We start from the raw sequence: 21,984 nt of genomic DNA, 5'->3' as shown, positions 1-21,984 counted from the left end.
CCTTTATTACTACGAGTCACCTCAATTACTACGAGTCACCTCAATACCAAGAAAATAACGAAGTTGTCCAAGGTCTTTTGTAACAAAGTGTTGCTGTAAAAACTTTTTTGTTTGAGCTATCTCTTGATCATTTTCCCCAGTAAGAACAATATCATCCACATAGACAATCAATATCACCATTCCTGATGAGTCTCGCTTGATAAACAATGAGTGATCAAGTTGGGATCAGCGAAATCCACACTTAGATAACACCTCAGTAAGCATCTGGAACCATGCACGATGACTCTGTTTAAGTTCATAAATAGCCCTCTTTAATTTGCATACCTTGGAACACTCCCTCTGTCGCTCAAAACCAGGTGGTTGTTGCATATAAACGGTTTCAGAAATGTCTCCATACAAAAAGGCATTTTTCACATCCGGCTGAAAGAGAGGCCACTCTCGCTGGACAACAAGAGATATAATCAATCGAATAGTGCCCAACCGAGCCACAGGCGAAATGTCTCAAAGAAGTCAACACCATAAGTCTGAGGATACCCTTCTGCGACAAGACATGCCTTGAACCTTTCAACTGAACCATCAGAATGATACTTGATGGTGAATACCCATCTTGATCCAACCACATCACAGTGCGTCGGGGGATCTACCAAATCCCAAGTCTCCCAAGAAAGAAGAGCATCCATTTCCTCCTGCATAACTTGTCGCCAACGTGGATTTAACAGCATGATGGTGAAAAGACGGGATAACATGACTAGATAGAGCATGATCAAACTGCAGCAAACTTGTACTCAGACGATCAGTAGAGACAGAATTAGAAATAGGATGTAGTGTGCACTGTCGCTTACCCTTACGAATGGCAATAGGGTGATTTGCTGCAGAATGGTCATCATTAAACATGAGTCAGTCTTATCAGTGGAGCTTACCTCTTGAGATGATGCTGGTGGACGGTTGAGAGAGGGACCTAGACGACGAAACCAACAAAGGATCAAGGAAATGTTCATGTGACCTAGGTTGAGATGGTGGAAATGAATCAAATGACACTGGTGGAATAGGAAGAGGTACAGGTACATGCATCTCAGTCGGAGATGGATTTGACGGGAAAAAATAAGGACGAGACTCAAAGAAGGTAACATTCGCACTTATCATGTCTTTCTTAGTCAGGGGATCAAAGCATTTATATCCTTTTTTATTTGACTGAGTAGCCAATAAAGACACATTTGATGGCTTGGGCAACAAGTTTATTTTTGTTTGGGCCTAGGATATGTGCAAAGCAAGTGCATCCAAATACTTTGGGAGGTAAATGAAATAATGGATGCCCTGGATATAGAATTTGAATGGGAATGCGTTCTTGGATGGAGGAAGAGGGTAATCTATTAATGAGGTAACATGCAGTAACCAGTAAGAATAGCATCACCCCAAAAATAGGCAGGCATGTGAGCTTGTAGCATAAGGGTGCGAGCCACATTTAGGAGTTGCCGATGTTTTACGTTCGGCTACACTATTTTGTTGGGACGTATGCGGACAAGTATATTGAATGTGAATTCCATGATTGGCATAAAACTGAAGTAGAATGGAAGATTTGAATTCAAGAGCATTATCAGTGCGAATATTTTTGACAATGAGACCAAACTGAGTTTTTATTTTTTTGACAAATTTTTGAAGAATACATATGACGTCAGATCATTCCCTTAACAAGAAAACCCAACTGACTCTAGTAAAATCATCAACTAAAACAAGATAGTATCAGAAACATGACCGAAAAGAAAAAGACTCTGATGCATGAATATCAGGAAACGTGCGACGAAGTTTTGGTACTGACGGATGACCCAGTTTGAGATGCCATTGGAAATGAGAAGGCTTCGAAGGGACTGAAGATGCAGCAACATCAACTGGGATCGACAGAAAATAAAGTCCCTCACGTTCATGGCCGCCACCAATCATCTTCCCAGTTGGTAAGTCCTGAAAAGAACAAGAGTCATGGTCAAAAATGACTTTACACCGTAAATCGATAGCTAGCTGTTTAACAGATAACAAGTTAACAGGAAACTGAGGATCATATAGCACACATGTCATAGTGCCTAAATGTGGAAGGTAGATATCACCGCTGCCTAAAACAGGGGACAGCTTGCCATCAGCCAGCTTGACATGCTGTAGTGTAGAAAATCTAACAAATGATGAAAAATTTTGTGGTTGATTACAACAATGTCTAGAAGCGCCAGAATCTATCATCCATGTCATACCTGCATCATCAATAGGAGCACCAACAGAGAATGCTGAATCTTTAACAGTAGCATTGGCAGATGTAGAGGCAGACCTTTGAGCAAGAACACGATCATATTCATCCTTACTTAAGTTAAGGGAATATGACATGGATATAGAAGGATCAGTAGAAGACTCAACCATAGATATTATTGCCTTTGAATGAGCTGCTTGGGATGAAGAAGGACCTTTGCCTGTGGCGATTCTACCTCCACCACATCTAGAGGAAACGCTAGAACTGAGGTGAGGATGCTTGTCCCAACAACGATCCTCTAGATGACCAATTTTGCCACAATAAGAGCACTGAAATCTGTCGCGTCCTGCACCATGGCTTGTGCCACGTCCCCTGTTGAGGACCCGTCCTCCTGATATCACAAGTGCAGAGACTGGTGTGTCTTGCGTATTTTGAGAAAGAGTGACTGCAAGACGACTCAGCCTCTTATACTTGTCTGCTAGATCTGGAAGATCACTGCCTGTGAGAATTTGAGACTTTGCCACAGAATATTCTGGAGATAAGTCAGATAGAAACTTCGCTACCATACCAGTTTCAAAGTGTCATGCACAACAATGTTGGCAAGGTGGACAAAGAGCCTTTAACCGTTCATATGCAGCAGTTAAAGTAGCAAAATACTAAGATAGATCCTGATCCCATTGTCGTATGTTGCATAACTCTTTTTCCAATTGTAGGATTTTAATTACATTAGTGGCATGCGAATATGTCTTCCTCAAGAAAGACCACATATTTTTGGCCTTGGTATAATATGCAATAGTTGGGGCTATATGAGACTCCACACTATTCATAATCCAAGACATGACAATATAATTAACTTCGTCCCACGCAGCATATATTCCCTTTTTCTCAGTAGGTTCATCTTCCTCAAGAACATATTTTTTTCTATGCCCAGCCACAGACATCATGAACACCCTCGACCATATTTCATAGTTTGAACCATTCAATTTGATCGTGGTTCCATGAGAGAATGAATTTCCAGCCATCTTGTATTCAGTAGAATTTTCTGATTTACTATTTTCAGCCATAATAAATCAAGTGGACCCAACTGACTACGAATATTAGAGGAATATCAAAATCACTACAGCACAGGAGAACCTAGAAAATTCTTACAGCTCCAATATCAGATCAGAAATTCAATAAAGCAGGCAGCAACCCAAGCATAAACTCTGAATATTACCAGCAGACACAAGTAGCAACATGGACTGAAATTCAGGCAGTAAAACAGGAAGAAACACAGGCAGGCACTCAAATAGTAGTTGCAGCCGATGAATGCAACATAGGCAAGAAATCTTCAATAGAGAGTAAATACTAAACTTCAATAATATCTGCCAATGACAACTACTTCCACCATCAACAAATGACTGCTGCTATTCTTAAATACAGCCACACCACATAAGACTGGCTGTCCACAACATACGGCAAGAATCTCAACATAATCAAATAATAGATTTCATACTTACGATCAACAGCAGTCCACAACTCATTAAACTTCAACTTTCAGACTTCATATCCACGATCTACAGGACATACTTCACATCCACAATCTATAGGATATTCTGCTCCCCACGGTCAACACAAACTCTGATCACAGCAGCAGTACCATCCACGAGATTGATAAACAAGGATCTGATCATGCCTTCCACATAGGCATGATCAGGTCCTTCTCCACACAGCGCACCCCCCCCCCCCAACCTCTATTCTCTTACCGTCTCCTCATTGGGTGGTAAGAAAGAATAGAGATGGGAGATGAAAAGAGGGAGGAAGGAAGAGATTGCTGGAGGAACTCACTTGGCTGTCGGCGCAGGAGAGGGCTTTGATACCATGTTACGATGAGAGAGAAAGAGCCAAAAGAATGTTTCATTAACGTAACCCTAATCTCCTTTAAAAGAGATTAGGGCTGGCGGTACACACTTTACAAAAACAGTCCAACAACTATAAGGGAGACAACGACCACAAGGAGGGAAGCAGCAGGCAGCAACGACAAACGACAGAGACTACAAGAAGAGGCGACGAACTACAACAATGTCGGAACTTCACGCCAGGGGAGCGGCAGCAGGAAGGAGTGGCATCGGGCGACTGGCAGGAACGGAGTGGCGTCGGGCGACTGGCAAAATTGAGTGGTGTCGGGTGATTGGCAGGAACGGAGTGGCATCGGGCGACTGGCAAAAAGGAGTGGCATCGGGCAACTGAAATAGGTAGTGGCAAGAAGAAGCGACAACGATGGGCGACAATGGCGTCAGTAGAGACACCACCGGACAACGACAACAGGGAAGGTGATCTCAGGGAACAACGACGGCGATGGCAGAGGAAGGAGACGACATGATTCTCGTCCAAAAACAGAAAACTCATAAATTCATCGGCACTGATACCATGTTGAACAGTAAAATACGCAAAGAACACAAATGTAACATGGAAAACCCTCGACACGAGGAAAAAACCACGATATTGGAGATGATTCTGGTGCCCACTAGTTGCCGATCACTCTCTCTCAATTTTCATTAACACAATCAATTAGGGTTACAAAGGTTACTTAAATAGAACTCAACATGAACTGTGGGTCGGATAGGGTCCAGACCCAAACATACATAACACTATCAACAGATAAAAAAAAAATTACCCTGATACCATGTATAATAGATAGAGAAGAAAACACACAGATTTAACGTGGAAAAACCCCTCAAAAATAGAGGGAAAAAACCACGATTGAGGAGGACAAACAACCCTCACTCGCAGCTGTTCACACCCTCAATAATTTTTCCATTAACTATTAAATTAGGGTAAACCATTAACTATTAAATTAGGGTAAACAACAACTTAAGTGTACGAAAATCACCAACACTTTAAGGAATGGACAGGTCGGATCTGGACCCACAACCCATCTAGATACATGTTCATCAAATGTTTTCTTCTACACCCTTTGTAAAAATTTTCAACACACGGCAGTTTTAGGGCACTTTGTTTAAAACTTTTTAGACCCTTTTCAAGAATTTTCAATGCACGACAGTTTCAACACTTTGTTCCAGGCACTAGCTTCAGTCCTATATCCAACAGTATTGGAAAAAGTCTGACTGGAGAATGGTCATAAAATGGGGCTTGGGTTACTAATTGTAAGTGAAAGTATTTTTTAGTTGGTCTGATTTTTACTGGCGTAGCCCGATTATTAATACTGTTGAACATGTAAAAGAATGGGTTATTGGGCTGGGCTGGGTACCAGGCAGGGGGTTTGGCCCAACGACTGATAAACCCCAGGCCTGGCCCAGCCTGATTATTAACAGGTGGGGAAATGAGCCCAGCAATTACCAAATCAGGCCAATTAGGCCCTCATGAGATCGGGCCAGCCAGTTGCCCAGCCTTAATCTGGATGAGCAAACCTTTTCCTAAACTTCTCATAGACAATCAAAGATTGGCAACAGCCCTCCAAATAATATAGCAAAGAAAAACTGGTCTAAAAGGTGTACCACTAATGGTATCGAAGCTGGTATCTAAAAAACCAGGCTGTTTTGCACGGAAAGTAAGCAACTTTTCTGCCACTTCCACTTCAGTCAAAGTCGCTTTATTTTGAATCTGTTCTTCCAGCCATGTCCAAAACTCTGCTAAAGCAGCCGCATCCCTGTAACGAAAGAAAGGTGTGCTGTGAAGAAATCATATCTAAGGTTCTAAGTTCCGAATACAGGCTAGCTTTTAAAAGGTATGAGAAGTCCAAGGCAGACAATACAACCATAGCAAGAATAGATGTAATCATTGTTTACATTGAGCACCAAAACCCAAAAAATACATAACACCAATTATGACCTCATTAAAATTGGAAGCCTACAGAAAAAGGCAAAGAAACAACTTCCATCATAATGGCACAAACAAACTGAAATACAACGAGAATTGAGATCCAAAATAGCTAATAACTTGTTAAAATACTTTTGATCTAAAAAGACAACAGGAATGTTCATTTCCTTCACAAGAATAACTTCTTATCGTGCAGATCAAGTACACCGGATAACTGTCACCAATAACTAGTGAAGATTGGAAGAACTGGTTGTAAGGAAAAAGTAAACAAGGGAGAAACCAAATTGCAAGATTAAATCACCTAAGATGAGCTTGTCGCATCCCCTCCAATTCTGCATTATTTTTCACTGCCTTCTCAAGAGAAATGGGGGAAGCTCCATATACAGTAGCTGGGCCATCAATTAGGAGTTCAGACGCTTCTGTTGTGCCCTTGTTTTTTGAGGCTTTATTGGTGCTCTTCTTTTTCTGTTTATTTTGGTATCCTTCAGAATATCTCTTGCAAGCAGATAAAAATGCATCCACTACTGCTGCATTTACAGAGGACTTGTCCAACCAAAGCCTTGTTCCTTTTTCTGCCAATCTGGAAACAAGTAACCCAAAGACCAAATTTCAAAACAAGAAAGAAGCTTTTGTGTATCATCAAAAGGAGTGGACAAAACACGTAGTAGGATATAACAGATTAAATGAAATGCAGAAAACCAACTAAATAAAGAAATATACAGACAATATTACAGCATATGGTTGTCAGACTACCTTTCAACCTCTGTAAGGATTGCTTCGTAAGGCTTCAATGTTACACCAGCATTTCTTAAGTATACCATTACTTCCTCAGTAATTTTTGAATTGTCCACCAGTAAGGTAGAACTGTTATTTTCCACAAGCAAATATGAATAGGTCACAGGAGAGTGTGGAACATCTTGTCCTCTCTGACAGACAAAATTGTAAAGCGTGAACAAGAAGAAGGTATAAGTTCCTTAATATAAACTTATTTCTGATTGACAAAAAATTAAATACAAAAAAAATAAGACAAATGGAGAAAGGAAATATCAATCTTTATTTGTCTGTGTTCAAGACAAATGACAGGATATCATCCATCTTTAAAGTCACACACTCTATTACATTAGGTTCAGGGCATCAATGTTACGGACACATGACATAGTGGTAATTTGCACAGTACCAGTTGCAACAATGTGGAATGTGCTTCCAGGTTCTACTGTAGATACAGTTCATACACATGCATAAATGATATAAAATTTCACTCATTCCATGTGTTAATTATGCATGACCTCCACACTATTTTCTCATTCTCTACTCAAGCTATCACCCTTCAAAAGGACATCCATCAACTATGTAGATGGGCTTCCACAGTATAGCATTACATAGGAGGTAAAGGTGTTTGAAGATCTGTTGATGGTTCTGGAAAGGAACCTGAATTAATCCTTATGAAGCTTGTTGTAAGGTAAAGTCAAAGAGTTGGAAGGAAATGAGAACACTATGGTCATTATGGATCATGATAAAAACTTGGAGTGAAAGATTAGCCACCATAAGGCTATGTCTTGGCTTCTCAATAGTGTTAATGTGTTGATAAATGTGCAACTTGCCAAAATGAAGCATGGATTTTTCTTAAAGGGATGCACATGATGAAGGATGTTCTTCATAAATGCAACACTCAAATAAAATTTTAATCTTCAACAACACAGGAAGTCTATAAGGAGTATTTTTGAACAGCTGAACCAATTATGGCATGAATTACCCACATTGAACCACACTGACACGGTCTAAGAGATATTATTTTGAGAGAAAAAAATCAAGAGGAAAAATTTTACAAGTTTATTATCGGGCTTAGACACAAACTTATGATGGAGTTAAAACCTTTTTGATTCATGGGACTATTGTCTCTTCCAAGAGTGAAGCCCTTGCCAGTTAGCAATGGAAGAAAACAAGTTGCCACACCTCAAAAATGATAACAATGAGTATGTTGACCATTTTAAGACCCCAGAAATCATGCCACACCATGTACACCACGACATTCTGTGAAGCACAGTGAAGAGTGAACCAAAATATAATTTTCTACAATTGCGATGATGTCGAACACATAAAACCAATGTCCAAACCTATGTCACACAGACTCTTCAGAAAAGGGGCCACACTCGTGTTGACACGACGCTGGTGCTGGTGCTGATACGAGTGCGTCTCCGACACGCACCCCAACCACATCCTTTTTTATGCATGTTCAAAATATTTTCTATTCTTTCTTTCTTCTCTCTGTCCCTTTCTTTCTTTATGTGCAGTAATAAAAGTAAAAAAGAAAGGACAGCTTAAGCTAAGAAACAAGCTAAAATTATATATATTATGAATACATACATTTATATATATAGAAAATACAGATTTTATATATATATACCCTCGCCGCACCCTCGCACCCAAATTTTTTGGGATACGCCGCGCCGGCACCCGCACCCCGCACTCATGTGACATAAGTCCAAACTAAGGAGATATGAAAAGAACGGAGCTACTGCGGGTATGGTCGAGAAAAAGGAAAAAAACAGACTCTATAGAATTGGTGTCTCTTTCTCAATTTGTGGAAGTTCTACAACCTCAATTGGTGAATGCTCTACAATCTCTTTTCAAGGGGAGCACCTCCACTTGGTGCTATTGTCGCAGTACCTATTCTCAATATGTGGAATTCAGGGGTGTCATCTCATATGACTGCAAGTAAAACCAACTCAAGTTCTTATATGTCTAAAGAGGATGGACAACTTTATCAATAGAAGTATTGGAAAATTTGAAAAATATTTAAAAATTAAAAAGTTATTAAAATTTTAGATGTTAGATGCATCCCAAAAAAACTTATTATCGATTTCTCAAATAAGAAATGCAGACTTTGGAGCTATCCAGATCATCATGTAATATTGTCAAAAGAAATAAGATATTCGTTTGTCGCATCAACGAATAGGTCATTCAAGTATAGGCAAATGACAAGCATTCCATTTTTTTTAAAAAAAAATCATAATGAGAATTTCTCTTGTGATGATTTTATTAATGGGAAAATGAAATCCCAAGCTTTTGGTTTATAGAACTTTCATATCAAAGTCTCCTTTTGAGTTTGTGAGGGCCCGCGTTCCTGTATCTCCAAAGGCACTCTCTTAATATATTTTGTTCATTGAGTATTTTAATAGATATTTCGGAAGAAACAACATCAATGTTGTTTCACATCAATGTAATTTCACACTTCAAGACCTTTTATTATATTAGGAAAAATTCATTCAATACATCTATTAAGATTTTTAGGAGCTATTCAGTAGGAGAGTCTTAAAAGAATTTAGAAATTTTATTGAAGGGGAGACTACATTAAAGCTCATATCCTAGAACCCCTCAAGGAAATGGTGTGGCAAAAAACAACATGAAATGACCAGGACCCTTATTCAAAATGCATTTTCAAAATATGCTTCAAGAATTTTTTTTGGGAGAAGCTGCACTTATTTCCACAAATTTAATAAATAAAATGCTTTTAAAAACTCAGGAAATATTTCTCCATTTCAAAAAAATTATAATATCCGTCCAAATTATAATAGATTAAGAGTTCTTAAATGTAAGTATCATGTTTCGAATTGCAAGAATGATAAATTAACTTTAAAAGCTATCAAATGTGTTTTTCTCTGATATTCAGAAAGTCAAATAGGATATAAATGCTATGACCTTGAAAAATAAACATCTATGTATTGTTAAATGTGAGCTGTCTAGAAAATGAAAAGAATTTGATAGAATGAATCCATGAGGAAGGGTACTCCTTCCTCTATGAATTGCTGCCTTGGAATGATGAATACTATATAGACAGTAACATGATGCAAGTAATGATGACACTCTTAGAAATGATTTTATGAAAGATGATATATCATGTATTTGATTCTAACCTTGAAAATGAAAACTTATGTGAAAATAGTGGGCTAGGTAAGGAAGTAATCATGTATCATAGAATAAGAGATAAGACACTCAACTCCTTCCCAGGAGATCTAACAGGTCTGTTAGGCCTCAAAAAGGGAGCGTTATCCCTTCATGTATCGAGCTTCTTTGGAGCTTTTTCTTGTACAATATTAATGTTCTTTTTTTTCCCTAGTTCACATTGTACTGCTTGAGCTGTTGTGAGTGGCTTCTTGTGGGATTTCGAGTTTTGCGACATGCATTTACATGATGCTCTGAAACAAATAACCTATTGCTGTCATGTTGGGATGGGTCACAGAATATTAAATTGGCATTGATCATCATATAACATCTTTCTGGTTTCTAAAAATTTCAAGCTTCTTTTTACGTGATATATATATATATATATATATATATATATATATATATATATATATATATATATATAGAGAGAGAGAGAGAGAGAGAGCATTGTGTATGTGTACATAAGCTGTTTCCTAGTGTCATCTATTTTGTACTGGAACTTATTAACAGCTATGAATCTAATACTGCATTGATCTGTTAGTCCTGCAGTCCTATCTAATTCGATTATGGAGCCATCATGAACCACTGCGGGAAGGCAGCTGGACAGTTTTTCTAAACAAATCGAACATTGCAAGTGTTTAGAATTGTTTATTATATTAAATTCTTTTATCTGGGGAAAAAAGTCATTGCATTGCTCCGACATTGATGATCCATGATTAATTTTTATATTATCTTAAAAGCCTATCCTAACAACAGAAAGTCCTCATGAAGACATGTTTTGTTTAATATTTATAGTTTTAGGCTTTTAGCCACCCAGGTGACTGACCTATTACATGCTTGTGCACACACACACGTGTGTCTAAGTATGATTACAATGAAGCAGATTCCTTAATTACATGTAGTGTAAAGAGCAAGCTCCAGAAAGTATGCATGAGCAGAGAAACAGGGCAGTTACTGAAAATAATTACCAGGTTCAGCAACCAAGCAACTTCATCTAGCTTCGAGATAACAATGGCATCTGCCCTAACTTCAGCAAGCCTTGATCTTAAAGAACACATTTTGGATGAAATATCCAAGCCAGCATATTTGATACTGTGAACTCTCATTGGCTCTATCGGAGGACTTGGCCTTAACTCATCCCAAATTTCATCCACAAGATTAAAATTGTAAATGCAAATTAGCTCAAGGTTTTTCTTCGACAAAACTTCTCTAAGTTCCTCTGCCGAATCTGAAGAAAAAAGAAACTGCTCACACAACAACATGAAGAACAAGAAGGCATGAGAATTTGTATGATGAAGCACTATATCTCTGAATTTCAAAAATATCCTAATATTATTGCTAGTTGGAAGCTAGCACATACTCTTGAAGAGGAAAAAACTCCAAAGAGGAACCCGGCAAAGAAGTCCAAAGAGGGTGGGTGCAGGAGCAGGTGCAAGTATGGTGGTATTGGTTTGGAGTCTTTGGACAAATCAAATTTAGGCACAGGGATATGGCACAATTATATAGAAACATGGTTCGCATTTTATTGATGGGTCGTAAAAGAAACTTTAGCCAGTAATTGATAAGTTTTTACTCAGTTCTTTTTTTTTTTTTTTTTTTTGCAATACAGGCAAAAGTTGTGTAGCATTGATGCAAATTTTAAAAAGAAAATCTGCTGCTCTCTCTCTCTCTTTCTCTCACTGGGTATACCAACTGAGTGTGTCAATACTTGGCCTCCAAGAATGTGAACAAAGAAGGGGGTGGTGAGGTGTAAAAGAGCATGATGTGGTCATTGATTTTTGGGTTGCCAGAGTGTGATTTTCCAGAGATAAGTGCAATGTCAAGGTTGACAAGCAGCAAGAAGCTTGTGAGTTTGTCCCTCCTTTTGTTTGCTCTCTCCCTATCTCTGTGTCAAGCTTTTTTTGGTGTTCATGTTTAATATTTTGCATCAGATCTGAACCAAAGCTGATCCGAGATGTACCTAGTTGCCAAACCATATCCTTCTCAAGGAATCTTATACCAACAACCATATGTTAGGGCAACTCCTGTACCCATGTTACTTAGTTTCTCAAGAAGGTTTTCCTCAAAGATTTCCTTACACTTTGCTTCTGTTGGAAAAACTTGGGTAACTGAAATAAAAACAATATTATATGAAATATGAGTTTTTTACTAGTTTCATACAAAAAAATAGTTTTGATTTTTAAAAAACCAAAAGCTGCAAATATAAATTTAAAATGCATACAAAAGGAAGAGTTTGTTAAATAAGGGAAGAATAACATAAATCTTGGTTGCACATATCAAACACACACAAATATATACTTGTACATGTATATGTAATTATGTAGATATATAATACTGTGATGTTTATTTTTGGTGATACTTTGAAAGCATCTTGATGTTATTCTGATAATAGTGTTCTCTTTTTTGCCGATAAAAAACAATATCCTCAACATGTCACTGATATTTTTGAACATGATTTGGAGATGAAGTTGGATTGACTTCAGAACCATCAACAACTTTTTGAAACCTAAAAGGTACTAATCAATGAATATCATCACCACAAAGGCCTGTCTCATTTGTGTAGGATTCATAGTAAATAAATTATGCAGCATATGAACATTAACATGCTACACAACTCAAAGAAAACCAATTAAGGTCTAGGTCAAAAGTACACACCATTTCTTTCCATATTCTAATGGAGGCAAAAATGAAAAATACATTTGTTCTTTGTTGACTCAGCTACTGCCTCCAAAAAGACAAGATAAATATAAGGCCTGTATAACCATATGGGATCAGAATTGAAAAAAAATATAGTTCCTAAGACAATACAAATATAAGGTCCGCGAAATCTAAGTGGGATCAGATTTTAAAAGGAAAAAAAATGGTCCCAAGATCATCTGTAAACTGAAAATAGCTTGAAACAGATACGAATAGAAGGATCTGAAAGCAATACACTACAACATGGTGTTAGTTGTTGGATGATCTATAATTCATTCACATGCATTGTAAGAAAAATAGTCGGCTGTTGCTCCTGTGAGCTGAAACAAACCCATAAATGTATTTGTTCATTTCATAAGATTTATTTGCATATTGCCATTTTACTTCAGAAGCAGTGAAGAACTTACTGGGTCAATGCCAATTCTGCAACCGGGCATCAAAACATCATTCAGCCATTCAGCAGTAGTAGGAACTCCAGGATTCCCCATTCTCATTAGACTCCAATCAGGGCCCAGCTGATTCTCCGCCTAATCATCAAGAATTAACTACTAAAACAATTTTTTTAGAAAAGAAAAAATTGAAGAACTGCTTTAGATATGCCTGTTCATAAGTCAACTTGGAACTGCAGAAAGGAACCGACCAAGTTTTCAGATTTCAGATGCAATATAACTATGTTATCCAGGTTTCAGAGTAGTACCTGAAGGAAATATCGTCCGTCAGTCCATAGAGCAGCTTTATCTTTCGTGACAACAGCAGTCCCAGCACTGCCAGTGAACCCTGAGATATATGCTCGCCTCATAAAACATTCGGCAATGAACTCACTCTGCAAAGGTATTCAAGCACGGAATGGTTCAAAATAAATAAAAAAAGAAAGATGATTGCGGATCCTAGTCAATCACTGCCGAGTTCAAATATTTAACTACGAAGTTGGAAACTAGTTTTAGAGACGTGACCGAAGTTACTGACCATTAAAAACTGATAAAAACATTAGCAGATGAACTATTACAAGCAATCCCTATAAAATACCACATAATATACTCCATTATCGTCTCCACGCAATCCAAAGACTTGATTTTTCCATCAATTCAGTAGAAAACGCCACAAAAATGCGTTGGAACATCAACTTACATCAGCCAAGGAAAAGAGATAAGCAAAAAATGTTCATCGATTAATAACGAACATCCGACGAAATGATCGGCGTAATTTTCAGAAAAATCTGCGGCGGGAGAAAAGCGCCGGAAATTAGGTACCTGATGGGCGTCTTCGGAAGGAATGATGTAGGCGTCGATGGCTACGTCAGGGCGAGTAAACTGCTTCCGGAGGGCGACAAGCCTCTCGTCTGGCGTTAGCCCCTTCGCCTTCCTTCTCAGCTCCGATGAGGGTCGAGCGACGGCCTTCTCCGGAGGGGCGGGACTGCTGGAACACCGGACGAACGTTGGCATGCGCCAACGGAGGAAGGGGAGGCGGACAGGAGAGAGAATAGAGGAAAGAGTACGGGTCGCAGGAGGAGGCAGGGGAAGGAGGAAGCGAGAGCAGAGAGGTCTGAGCGTCGCCTCCATTTTTCCCCTCCTCCAGCAAAGGAGAATTATCCACAGAGCAGCGGCTCCCGGTTTCTTTGATCCAGGACGAGCAAAGCCGATACTGGCGGGATCGAGTTTTGTGCACAACCTCGGGGCACGAAAATTGGTGCATAAGATGACCGTGGGGCCCACGGAATATCTCCTCGCGTGTTACCCCTCGAACAGAAGAGGTACCGACCGTGAACAGGTTTGGACCGGATTCGTTAGTAACGCAGACACGGGTACGGCTATACAATTAGACGCGGCAGTTTTGGTTTGCTCATATTCGTTTATGCCAGTTTTCGTTTGTGTATAATTTTGCAGGTTTTTTGTAAAATTTTACAAAATTTTTTGTGGAATTTCAAATGCTTATTGTATTTTTGAAAACAAGATTCATGTCTTTAGTTGGGTTCGTATTGTTGTTGTTTGCAACAGTTGTTCAGTATCTCATATTTTGTTTTATAGATTGTTATGTTGTAATGCAATTTTGTTTATGGGCAGTTTTGAAATCTATAGAAAGTTTTATTTTACCTGGTTTTGTTTACAGGTGGTTGTGTAATGCATGGATAGTTTTGTTTTATCGGCTATTTAGCTTATGTGTTATATTGTGGATGGGCAGTTTTTTGTAATATGGGGCTCAATGTGATTTTGTTTCACAGATTGTTGTATTTGGGTAGTCTTTGTTTGATGGACAGTCATGTAGTACATGCTTCTCCGCAAATTTCAATATGCTTGCACCATACATAAGAAGCTCATGCGGCAACCTCCACAACCGAGCAGTAAAAACATGTAACCAAAAGTCAGGACGAATTCATAAAAGGGAATTGAATTAGTAATCTCAAAAGTATGAATACAACGTCCTTACAAGTATAGGTTGTTATCGTTTGTGGACTTTTTCTTACTGTGGAGTTTGTGTCTGAATCTTAAACACGGCCAAGTGACACATACTACAGTAGCCATGAGTCCATGACGCCCTATACGATGGTGCATATCCCGCACAAAATTGATTCTTATGTGCTTATTGAGGTTCTTACGAGAATTTAATCTGTAAAGATTAATTAGGATATTTTGCATTCTTTCATGTACTTAAATAGGCAGTTTGGCGTAGATAATTTAGAGCTATTATTTGCGTTCGTTTGCAGATTCTTTTATTGTTTCTTACTATTATGTGTTGCTGGTTTTGAAGAACAGCAAACTAAGTATAGGGCAGGCTGAGGTGGAATTCTTCAATTCAGAGACAAGCAGATCGAACCAGATTTCTTGGATGGGAGAATCTTGGAGCATAGCTAGATTTTTGTTTCCTTTATTTCAAGCATGAGCTAGATTTTTGTTTTCTCCTATTTCATTTATTGCTTTTGTAGACTTGTTTTTTCAGTTTGAGGTGATAAGAGTGCACTTTCAGTTTAATTTTGTTTGCACAAGTTATCAACTCAGTTCAGCGGTACGACATGTTCCCTTTGAATTAAGCTTGACTACTATTGTACATGTGTGGGAGGTCGATATATTTTACTGTATTGTTTGTATTTGTTTCCATAAAACAATGTTTTGAAAAAAGAAGGCATCAACTAGGGCCTCCCTAATACCAGTTTTCATGTAAAAAAAAAGGCAGATCATGTCTTGGTTACACTGCATCGACTAGAACTCAAAGAGAAAAAGCATAAAGTTCTTTTCTTTTTCCATGAACAGAAAACCATCAGGTTCTTGTTGTAGGAACAATTACACCACGAAAAAAAAGTTTCACGTGGACACATGGATTTTGTACATATCTTCCACAAGGACTATTGTCAGGTGAAACTAGCAAACTTGCAGAGGCAAGACCATGTGGGCATTTGAAAGACAAAGTTCAAGTCACCTGACACCGAAACTGGCTGTATGCACAACCACCAAATCCTGTCTCTGACTAAGGAAACCCTTCTCCAGGAAACTGACCCTCCCATGTAAGATCCTCTGAATATAGTGAAAATGCAGCCCTGGGATCACCATTAGAAATAGATAAGTAGTACTTAACGGTTCCATCATCTGCTTGTAGACTTCTCTTCATCGAGTCAACTATCTTTTTCTTTCCACTATCTGTCAAGCTTCTAGGAGCCATATTGTTGCCTTTTTTTTCTGGAACATCTTCCAGGTATAAAACTGCAACCTCCCTTTTGGCACTGTTATCCAACTCTATATAGCAGGTCTCATCACGAAGTACTTCTGAATCACCTATAGGGATCAGAAGCCTTTCCCTCGAGTATATGCCATGGTCACTTATCATATTGTTCAGACGTTTGATTTCCATCACCTGCGCCAGATTAGTGAAATACTTACAACAGAGGAAGGTGACCAAGGGGATTATAGATAATTGAATAGTGAAGCTAGGACTTCAAACTTGGGTTCATACAGAAAAAATTGCAAATATATAGTCGATACAAGTACATAAGGAACAATACTTATATACGCACATCTAAACAATTGCTGATACATCCACTGGTGCTCACAGCAATTTTGGTAACAATAAGACACTGGTAACTAAGACTGCATGTGGGATATTACATACCAGAGCCAATCTAATCTGCAACTAACGCCAACGGACAAATTGGTTAAAGGCACCCAGGAATGAAAGTAACTCAAACCAACTTCACAAAAAAGTTAAAACTTGTAATCCACATGAATCAGTTTATTTGTTAATGGGATTAGACCGACTAAGCAATAAAATGCAACCAACAACTCGTGCTTCCAAAATTTCAAATCAACAAAATACATTTCAAAAGAAACAGTAGCTACTTGCTAGGACCAGCGAAAATAACAGCTTATTTGCTTTATACATTCAATTGATGATATTATATCGACATTCCTTGGATAGAAGGGAACTATCGTAGCACCAAAAATTTACAAATAAACGTAGGTATCTGTCAAACTTCCAATTCAAAAAAGAAGCCTCTAAGCTGAACCCCTGACATGAAAGTGAAAATCAAAACTTGAAAACGAGAATTTAAAAACCATAATTGACGTTTTCCAAAATGAAAAGCAAAAGAACGAAAGACTCGGCAGAAAATAAAAAGAAAAAGAGGGAAAACATTAAGAGAATAGGAATACTTGTCGCACCTGAACCCCATACTTCACGGCGAGGCTGGCGACTGTGTCCCCGCGCTGGATGCGGTGCGAGATCGCGAATCGGTCTAGCCGATTGTCCCGCCAGAAGGCGGTAGAGGACGGGCTCCCGACAATCTCCTTCAGCTTCCAGGGTGATCGGAAAGACCGGCTTACAATTTCTTGATCGGAGGCTACAACACGCCAAATCCGGCAGACACAGGCGGCTCGCGCAAGGTCAGCGAGGGGAAGGCGCTCAAGGATACAACGGAGGACGTCACCGGAGCTCAGTGCGGCGAAATTGGAGTGGATCGGGCAGACGACAGGGCGGAGCTCGCCGGTTTCCGAACCTCCAGCCTCTGGCCCGTTGGAGACGAGGCGATCGTGAAGCTCATCCTCGACTCCTTCTTCCTCCCGTTCGCCAGAGCGTCCCATGGAGGTGAACCAGAAGAAGTGGTGATCGAGGAGCGTGGATTTAACGCCGCCGGAAATAATATACAATTACAGAAATATCACTCTCTTCCAAGAGGAAGGACTTAAAAGGCTGTTAAGCGTTGAACGCTCGTTGACTGACTCTCTCTCTCGCAAATCTCGGGTTTGGATTTGAAAGGACCATTGTCAGCTAGCTTGGTTATGCAAAGCTGCAGGTCGAGTTGGTTTGATTCCGCTGACTGACAAGTGACATGATGTCACCTTATGGGCTTGGACTGTTAGGAAAGAGGCCATTTCTCTATGGTACCAAACGAAGAAGAGGGTACAAGATTTTTTTTTATGTGGTTTAGAGGTGAAGCTCTCATGAGTCCACAAATGGTTTTTTCACTATCACAGAAATATTAAAGAATGTACCCACCTTTTGAGGATTATGACAAAGCAGTAAGAAAATTACGTAAATGCCCTTGCAAAAAATTCACCTCCAAACTCCAACGTGGACAAGGTTGGCCAGGTGATGAATTGCGGCTAGATTCAATTGGCTTAGTTGGAAATGAGTTCAGATTGAGACTTGGCTTAGGTGCGCTAGGTTCAAAAGAACCAAACTGATGAAACCTAAGTCCAGTGGATTCACACTAGATTCAGCAAGTTCAGATTGGGCTTCGTAGGGCCAGACTGAGCAGATAGTGGCGTGGCCTAGGTATGGGCACATTTCTAGGGCAGGTCAGGTTGGTTAGTAGGTTTGGTTTAGTTGTGGGGCCCGTTGAATTTGATAAGACCCTAAGGCTTTATAGAAACTTATGCATGAAGTACATAAAACAAAGGGAGAGACAAAAATATGATATGGGGATGATCCAACTTTCCAAATATATGTGTATGGCAGGTTAGCCTTTCAGCTAGACTGGTTCATACTGCATCTGAAAAATTAACATGATTTGCTCTAAAGATAAGTTTTTCTAAACAAACCAACTTGATTTAAGCTAAAGTCGGTAAGCAAAATAATAGCAAGATGTGGAAAATGGATAACATAGGTTCAAGAATGGTTTTAGATGGAGTTTTATTTGGATGAACTAGATGGACTTAGACCATGATTGGTTAAATAGGACTTGATGAACGAATGGTGTAATTTTAGTAAGGTCTTGGCTTAACATAAGTTCAAAATGCACTCAAAGGGGCTAGTTGGAGCTAGCAGTATGTTACTATTTAATGCACCTTCCAAAAAAGTGGGGTAAATTCATGAAACACCTTTTAAAGTGTTCAATGAATCTAGCAAATTTTTGGGTTATATGCATGAGACAAATAACAACATGTTACTATTCCCAAACAGCTCCAAATTGACACAAGTGACTGATGCCATTGAGTTTAGTGATTGAGAAAAAGCAAGTTGAGCTGGTTCTCGAGCACTTTAACTCAATATGTATTGACGCTAAACTAATTAAAGTAGACTAAACATGATATAAGTTTGATCTCGGTAGACTACACTTGGTTGAGCTAGAAATAAAATATGGGCTTCACTAAGTGAGTGAAAGTAACGTAGTAACATGGATGACTAAGTTTCAACTAGTATCTATTACCCAAGAAGAACTAAGAAATAGATGCTGATATTCAGGTAAGAGCACTTGATATGTTAGATGTCCATCATAAAGAGTCATTTTTCCTCAACCTTGAACCTGAGTTATGATAATCTTGGTTAATCGCAAAGCAATCAAGGTTTTATGCATGATATATTGTTCGAGTTGCTTAATTAGTTGTTTTTATATATAGCCTTGGTAATGTTATCATCTACATACGCACGACATGTTATTGTTATTTTTTTTATGTGCATGCATTTGTTTTAATATACAAATTATTGAATGATATATCTGGATTCTATATGTTTTGGATTTCATGTTGAATTTTATTGTTAATGTATGAGCATGTTATTTAATAGACATGTTGGATGACAATGAAAGATCATTACTCTTAATTCAACTCACATTGGTAGTTCTGCTCAATTTCTTGAGACGTTTACATGCATTGTACATCCATATAGATATGTTGGTTCCCTTTTTATTCAAAATATCATTCATGGACATCCACAAAACTGTTTGGATAAACTATGTATGGATGTATACACCATTATGATTATGTAATTCATTCAGAGGTAGAGGGTTATTGGAAGATGCACATGATATAAGCGTAAAGGAACAAATAGTCATATTTTTTTTTAAATAGTTGGATATGGTAGTGCAACTATGCGTGTCAAAATACATTTCAACATTCAAGACAAACATAAGCAAATATTTCAATACATGTTTGCGTAGGATTTGTTGACTTGGGCAAGATTACATCTGATGACCAAATAATGACATTCTATCTAAGATTCAAATTGATTATCGACTCCATCCATATTGTAAGGTAATTATATTTGTGTTACATGCTTATTTATTTGTTCCATGTTAGAACAGTTCTGACTTTATAACTACACAGGATTGCATAGGTGCTAGATGGCACTTGTATATCTGCATGGGTGTCAATGTCTGATTAAGCAAAATTTCGTAACAGAAAATGAGTACTTTTACAAAATATATTCGTTGTAGTTGAATTCGACATGCGATTCCACTATGTAATGACAAGAGGAAAAGGAGTGCAACTGATTCAAAGGTGTTGTATAGTGCACTTGATAACCCAATTGATTGTGTAGGTACTTGTATTGTGTATGACTATTTGTTTATTCAGTACTAACAATTGATGACAATACAATTAATTTGTATGTAAATACTATCTTGTTGATGGAAGTTATCCAAATGTTGTTAGACTTTTAAGTCCATGTAGAGGTCACCACTATCTTATGTCTAAATTCAACACAGTAGGTAGAGAAATTTTTAATCATAGACATTCATCATTAAGAATGACTGTAAAAATAACATTTGGACTATGAAAATAATTATTTCCTATATTGAAATCACAAGTAGAATACCCCTTTAAAAACAAGTTCACATTGTACTAACTACATGTGTATTTCATAGTTTCATTATAACACATAACCCAAACGTTGAGTTGTTTGATGTTGATTAGGGTCCATCAAATGATAATGCTTCAAATGCAACATTTTTAAGTGAGCATGAACTTGCAATACAAACATCTAAACATAGAAACAATAACTCTTTGCTTACCACTATAACAAATCAAATATTCCAAGATTTTCAAAATAATAAGTATGTGGTGCTTTATTTATGATTATCCATTGCATGTATATTAAATGATTACATGTTTATGTTAGCAAATTTTACTCATAACATTCTATCATTATTGTTCTAATTAGATGGTGTGATCTATACATGATTCACAGGACTTCAAAGATGAAACCCCATTGAAAGTATTATGAAGGTGGAGTACGAGACATGTATGACAATTGGGAACATTGGAGCACTTATATGCTACTCTTGATACTTTAACCATTAAATTGTGGTTTAGTTACTAGATAGACAACTATAGGTGAATATCAATGTGTGTGTCTTCTTATAGAGATGATTGGATGATATAGAAAGTGAATGTTGGTTTATAGTTGCATAAGTTGTAAATGTTTGTGAATAGGGTTGTGATTGCATGGATGAGCTTCATGCCATAGTTTTGGAACATGGTTATGATTGTATGGATAGAACTACTATAGGATATGTGTATGATTGTTATGTTCATACTTTAATTTGATGCATTTGATGGTCATTGTTATGATGAAAAAATTATATGATTCACAACTATATATAAACTATATTAGGAGGTTGATCATTGTTTTTGTTTCAATCATAACAATTGAGTTGTTATGTCTCTTTTTATCCTTCTTATTTTGGGCAGAAAAAGAGGGCCGTCGGTTAGGTAATGTTTTTCGTGCATAAAGGTAGTTTATTTTCTTCAAAACTGCTCTTTACATATTTATTTGTTCGGAGCACCTCTTGACAAAATGATGGGTATATGGGATTTACAAAGGCACCTCTCTGCTATTATGCCAAGCTATTAACACGCTTCTTCTTTGATGAAGTGATGATGGAATCTATCAAGCTATCAAAATCATTTATAATTGAGTTGTTTAGTTACAATATGATTCAGCGGCAAACCGGTTCAGCACTATGATAGTTTTGCAATAGTCATCAAGTCAGCAACATAGACATTACAAACTCTTTTGAAGTTATATTATTTGGATATACATGGAGTAATAATTTGGTGGACATCAAATCTATGGAAATTACTATGTAA

General features: G+C 38.0%; 3 protein-coding genes across 3 annotated transcripts in view; all 3 read right to left on the bottom strand.

Annotated features, from left to right (window-relative positions):
- Positions 1-14,333, bottom strand: part of LOC116253250 (aminopeptidase P2) — a 31,490-nt gene extending 17,157 nt beyond the window's left edge. Inside the window, exons 1-7 of the mRNA XM_031628018.2 lie at positions 13,942-14,333; positions 13,389-13,514; positions 13,099-13,218; positions 10,963-11,238; positions 6,803-6,975; positions 6,351-6,629; positions 5,728-5,879 (exon numbers count right to left, since the gene is read on the bottom strand). Of these exons, the coding sequence (XP_031483878.1) occupies positions 5,728-5,879; positions 6,351-6,629; positions 6,803-6,975; positions 10,963-11,238; positions 13,099-13,218; positions 13,389-13,514; positions 13,942-14,250 (1,435 nt within the window). The 5' untranslated portion in view covers positions 14,251-14,333. The remainder of the gene's footprint in view (positions 1-5,727; positions 5,880-6,350; positions 6,630-6,802; positions 6,976-10,962; positions 11,239-13,098; positions 13,219-13,388; positions 13,515-13,941) is intronic.
- Positions 971-5,719, bottom strand: LOC116253274 (uncharacterized). Its single transcript, XM_031628040.2, has 2 exons — positions 2,238-5,719; positions 971-1,956 (listed from the first exon to the last, which is right to left on the bottom strand). The coding sequence occupies exons 1-2, from the start codon at positions 2,794-2,796 to the stop codon at positions 1,919-1,921; spliced, it is 597 nt and encodes a 198-aa protein (XP_031483900.1). The 5' UTR covers positions 2,797-5,719; the 3' UTR covers positions 971-1,918.
- A 1,564-nt stretch (positions 14,334-15,897) lies between the features above and the next one.
- On the bottom strand, positions 15,898-17,790 carry LOC116249934 (F-box protein At1g55000). The gene is made up of 2 exons (XM_031623251.2): positions 17,338-17,790; positions 15,898-16,534 (listed from the first exon to the last, which is right to left on the bottom strand). The coding sequence occupies exons 1-2, from the start codon at positions 17,755-17,757 to the stop codon at positions 16,151-16,153; spliced, it is 804 nt and encodes a 267-aa protein (XP_031479111.1). The 5' UTR covers positions 17,758-17,790; the 3' UTR covers positions 15,898-16,150.
- Between the last annotated feature and the right edge of the window lie 4,194 nt (positions 17,791-21,984).

Source organism: Nymphaea colorata, chromosome 1 (assembly GCF_008831285.2).
Source record: "Nymphaea colorata isolate Beijing-Zhang1983 chromosome 1, ASM883128v2, whole genome shotgun sequence".
NCBI classification, from domain to species: Eukaryota; Viridiplantae; Streptophyta; class Magnoliopsida; order Nymphaeales; family Nymphaeaceae; genus Nymphaea; species Nymphaea colorata.
Note: the sequence above shows the minus strand (reverse complement) of the source record. Positions and strands in the feature narration are given on the sequence as shown.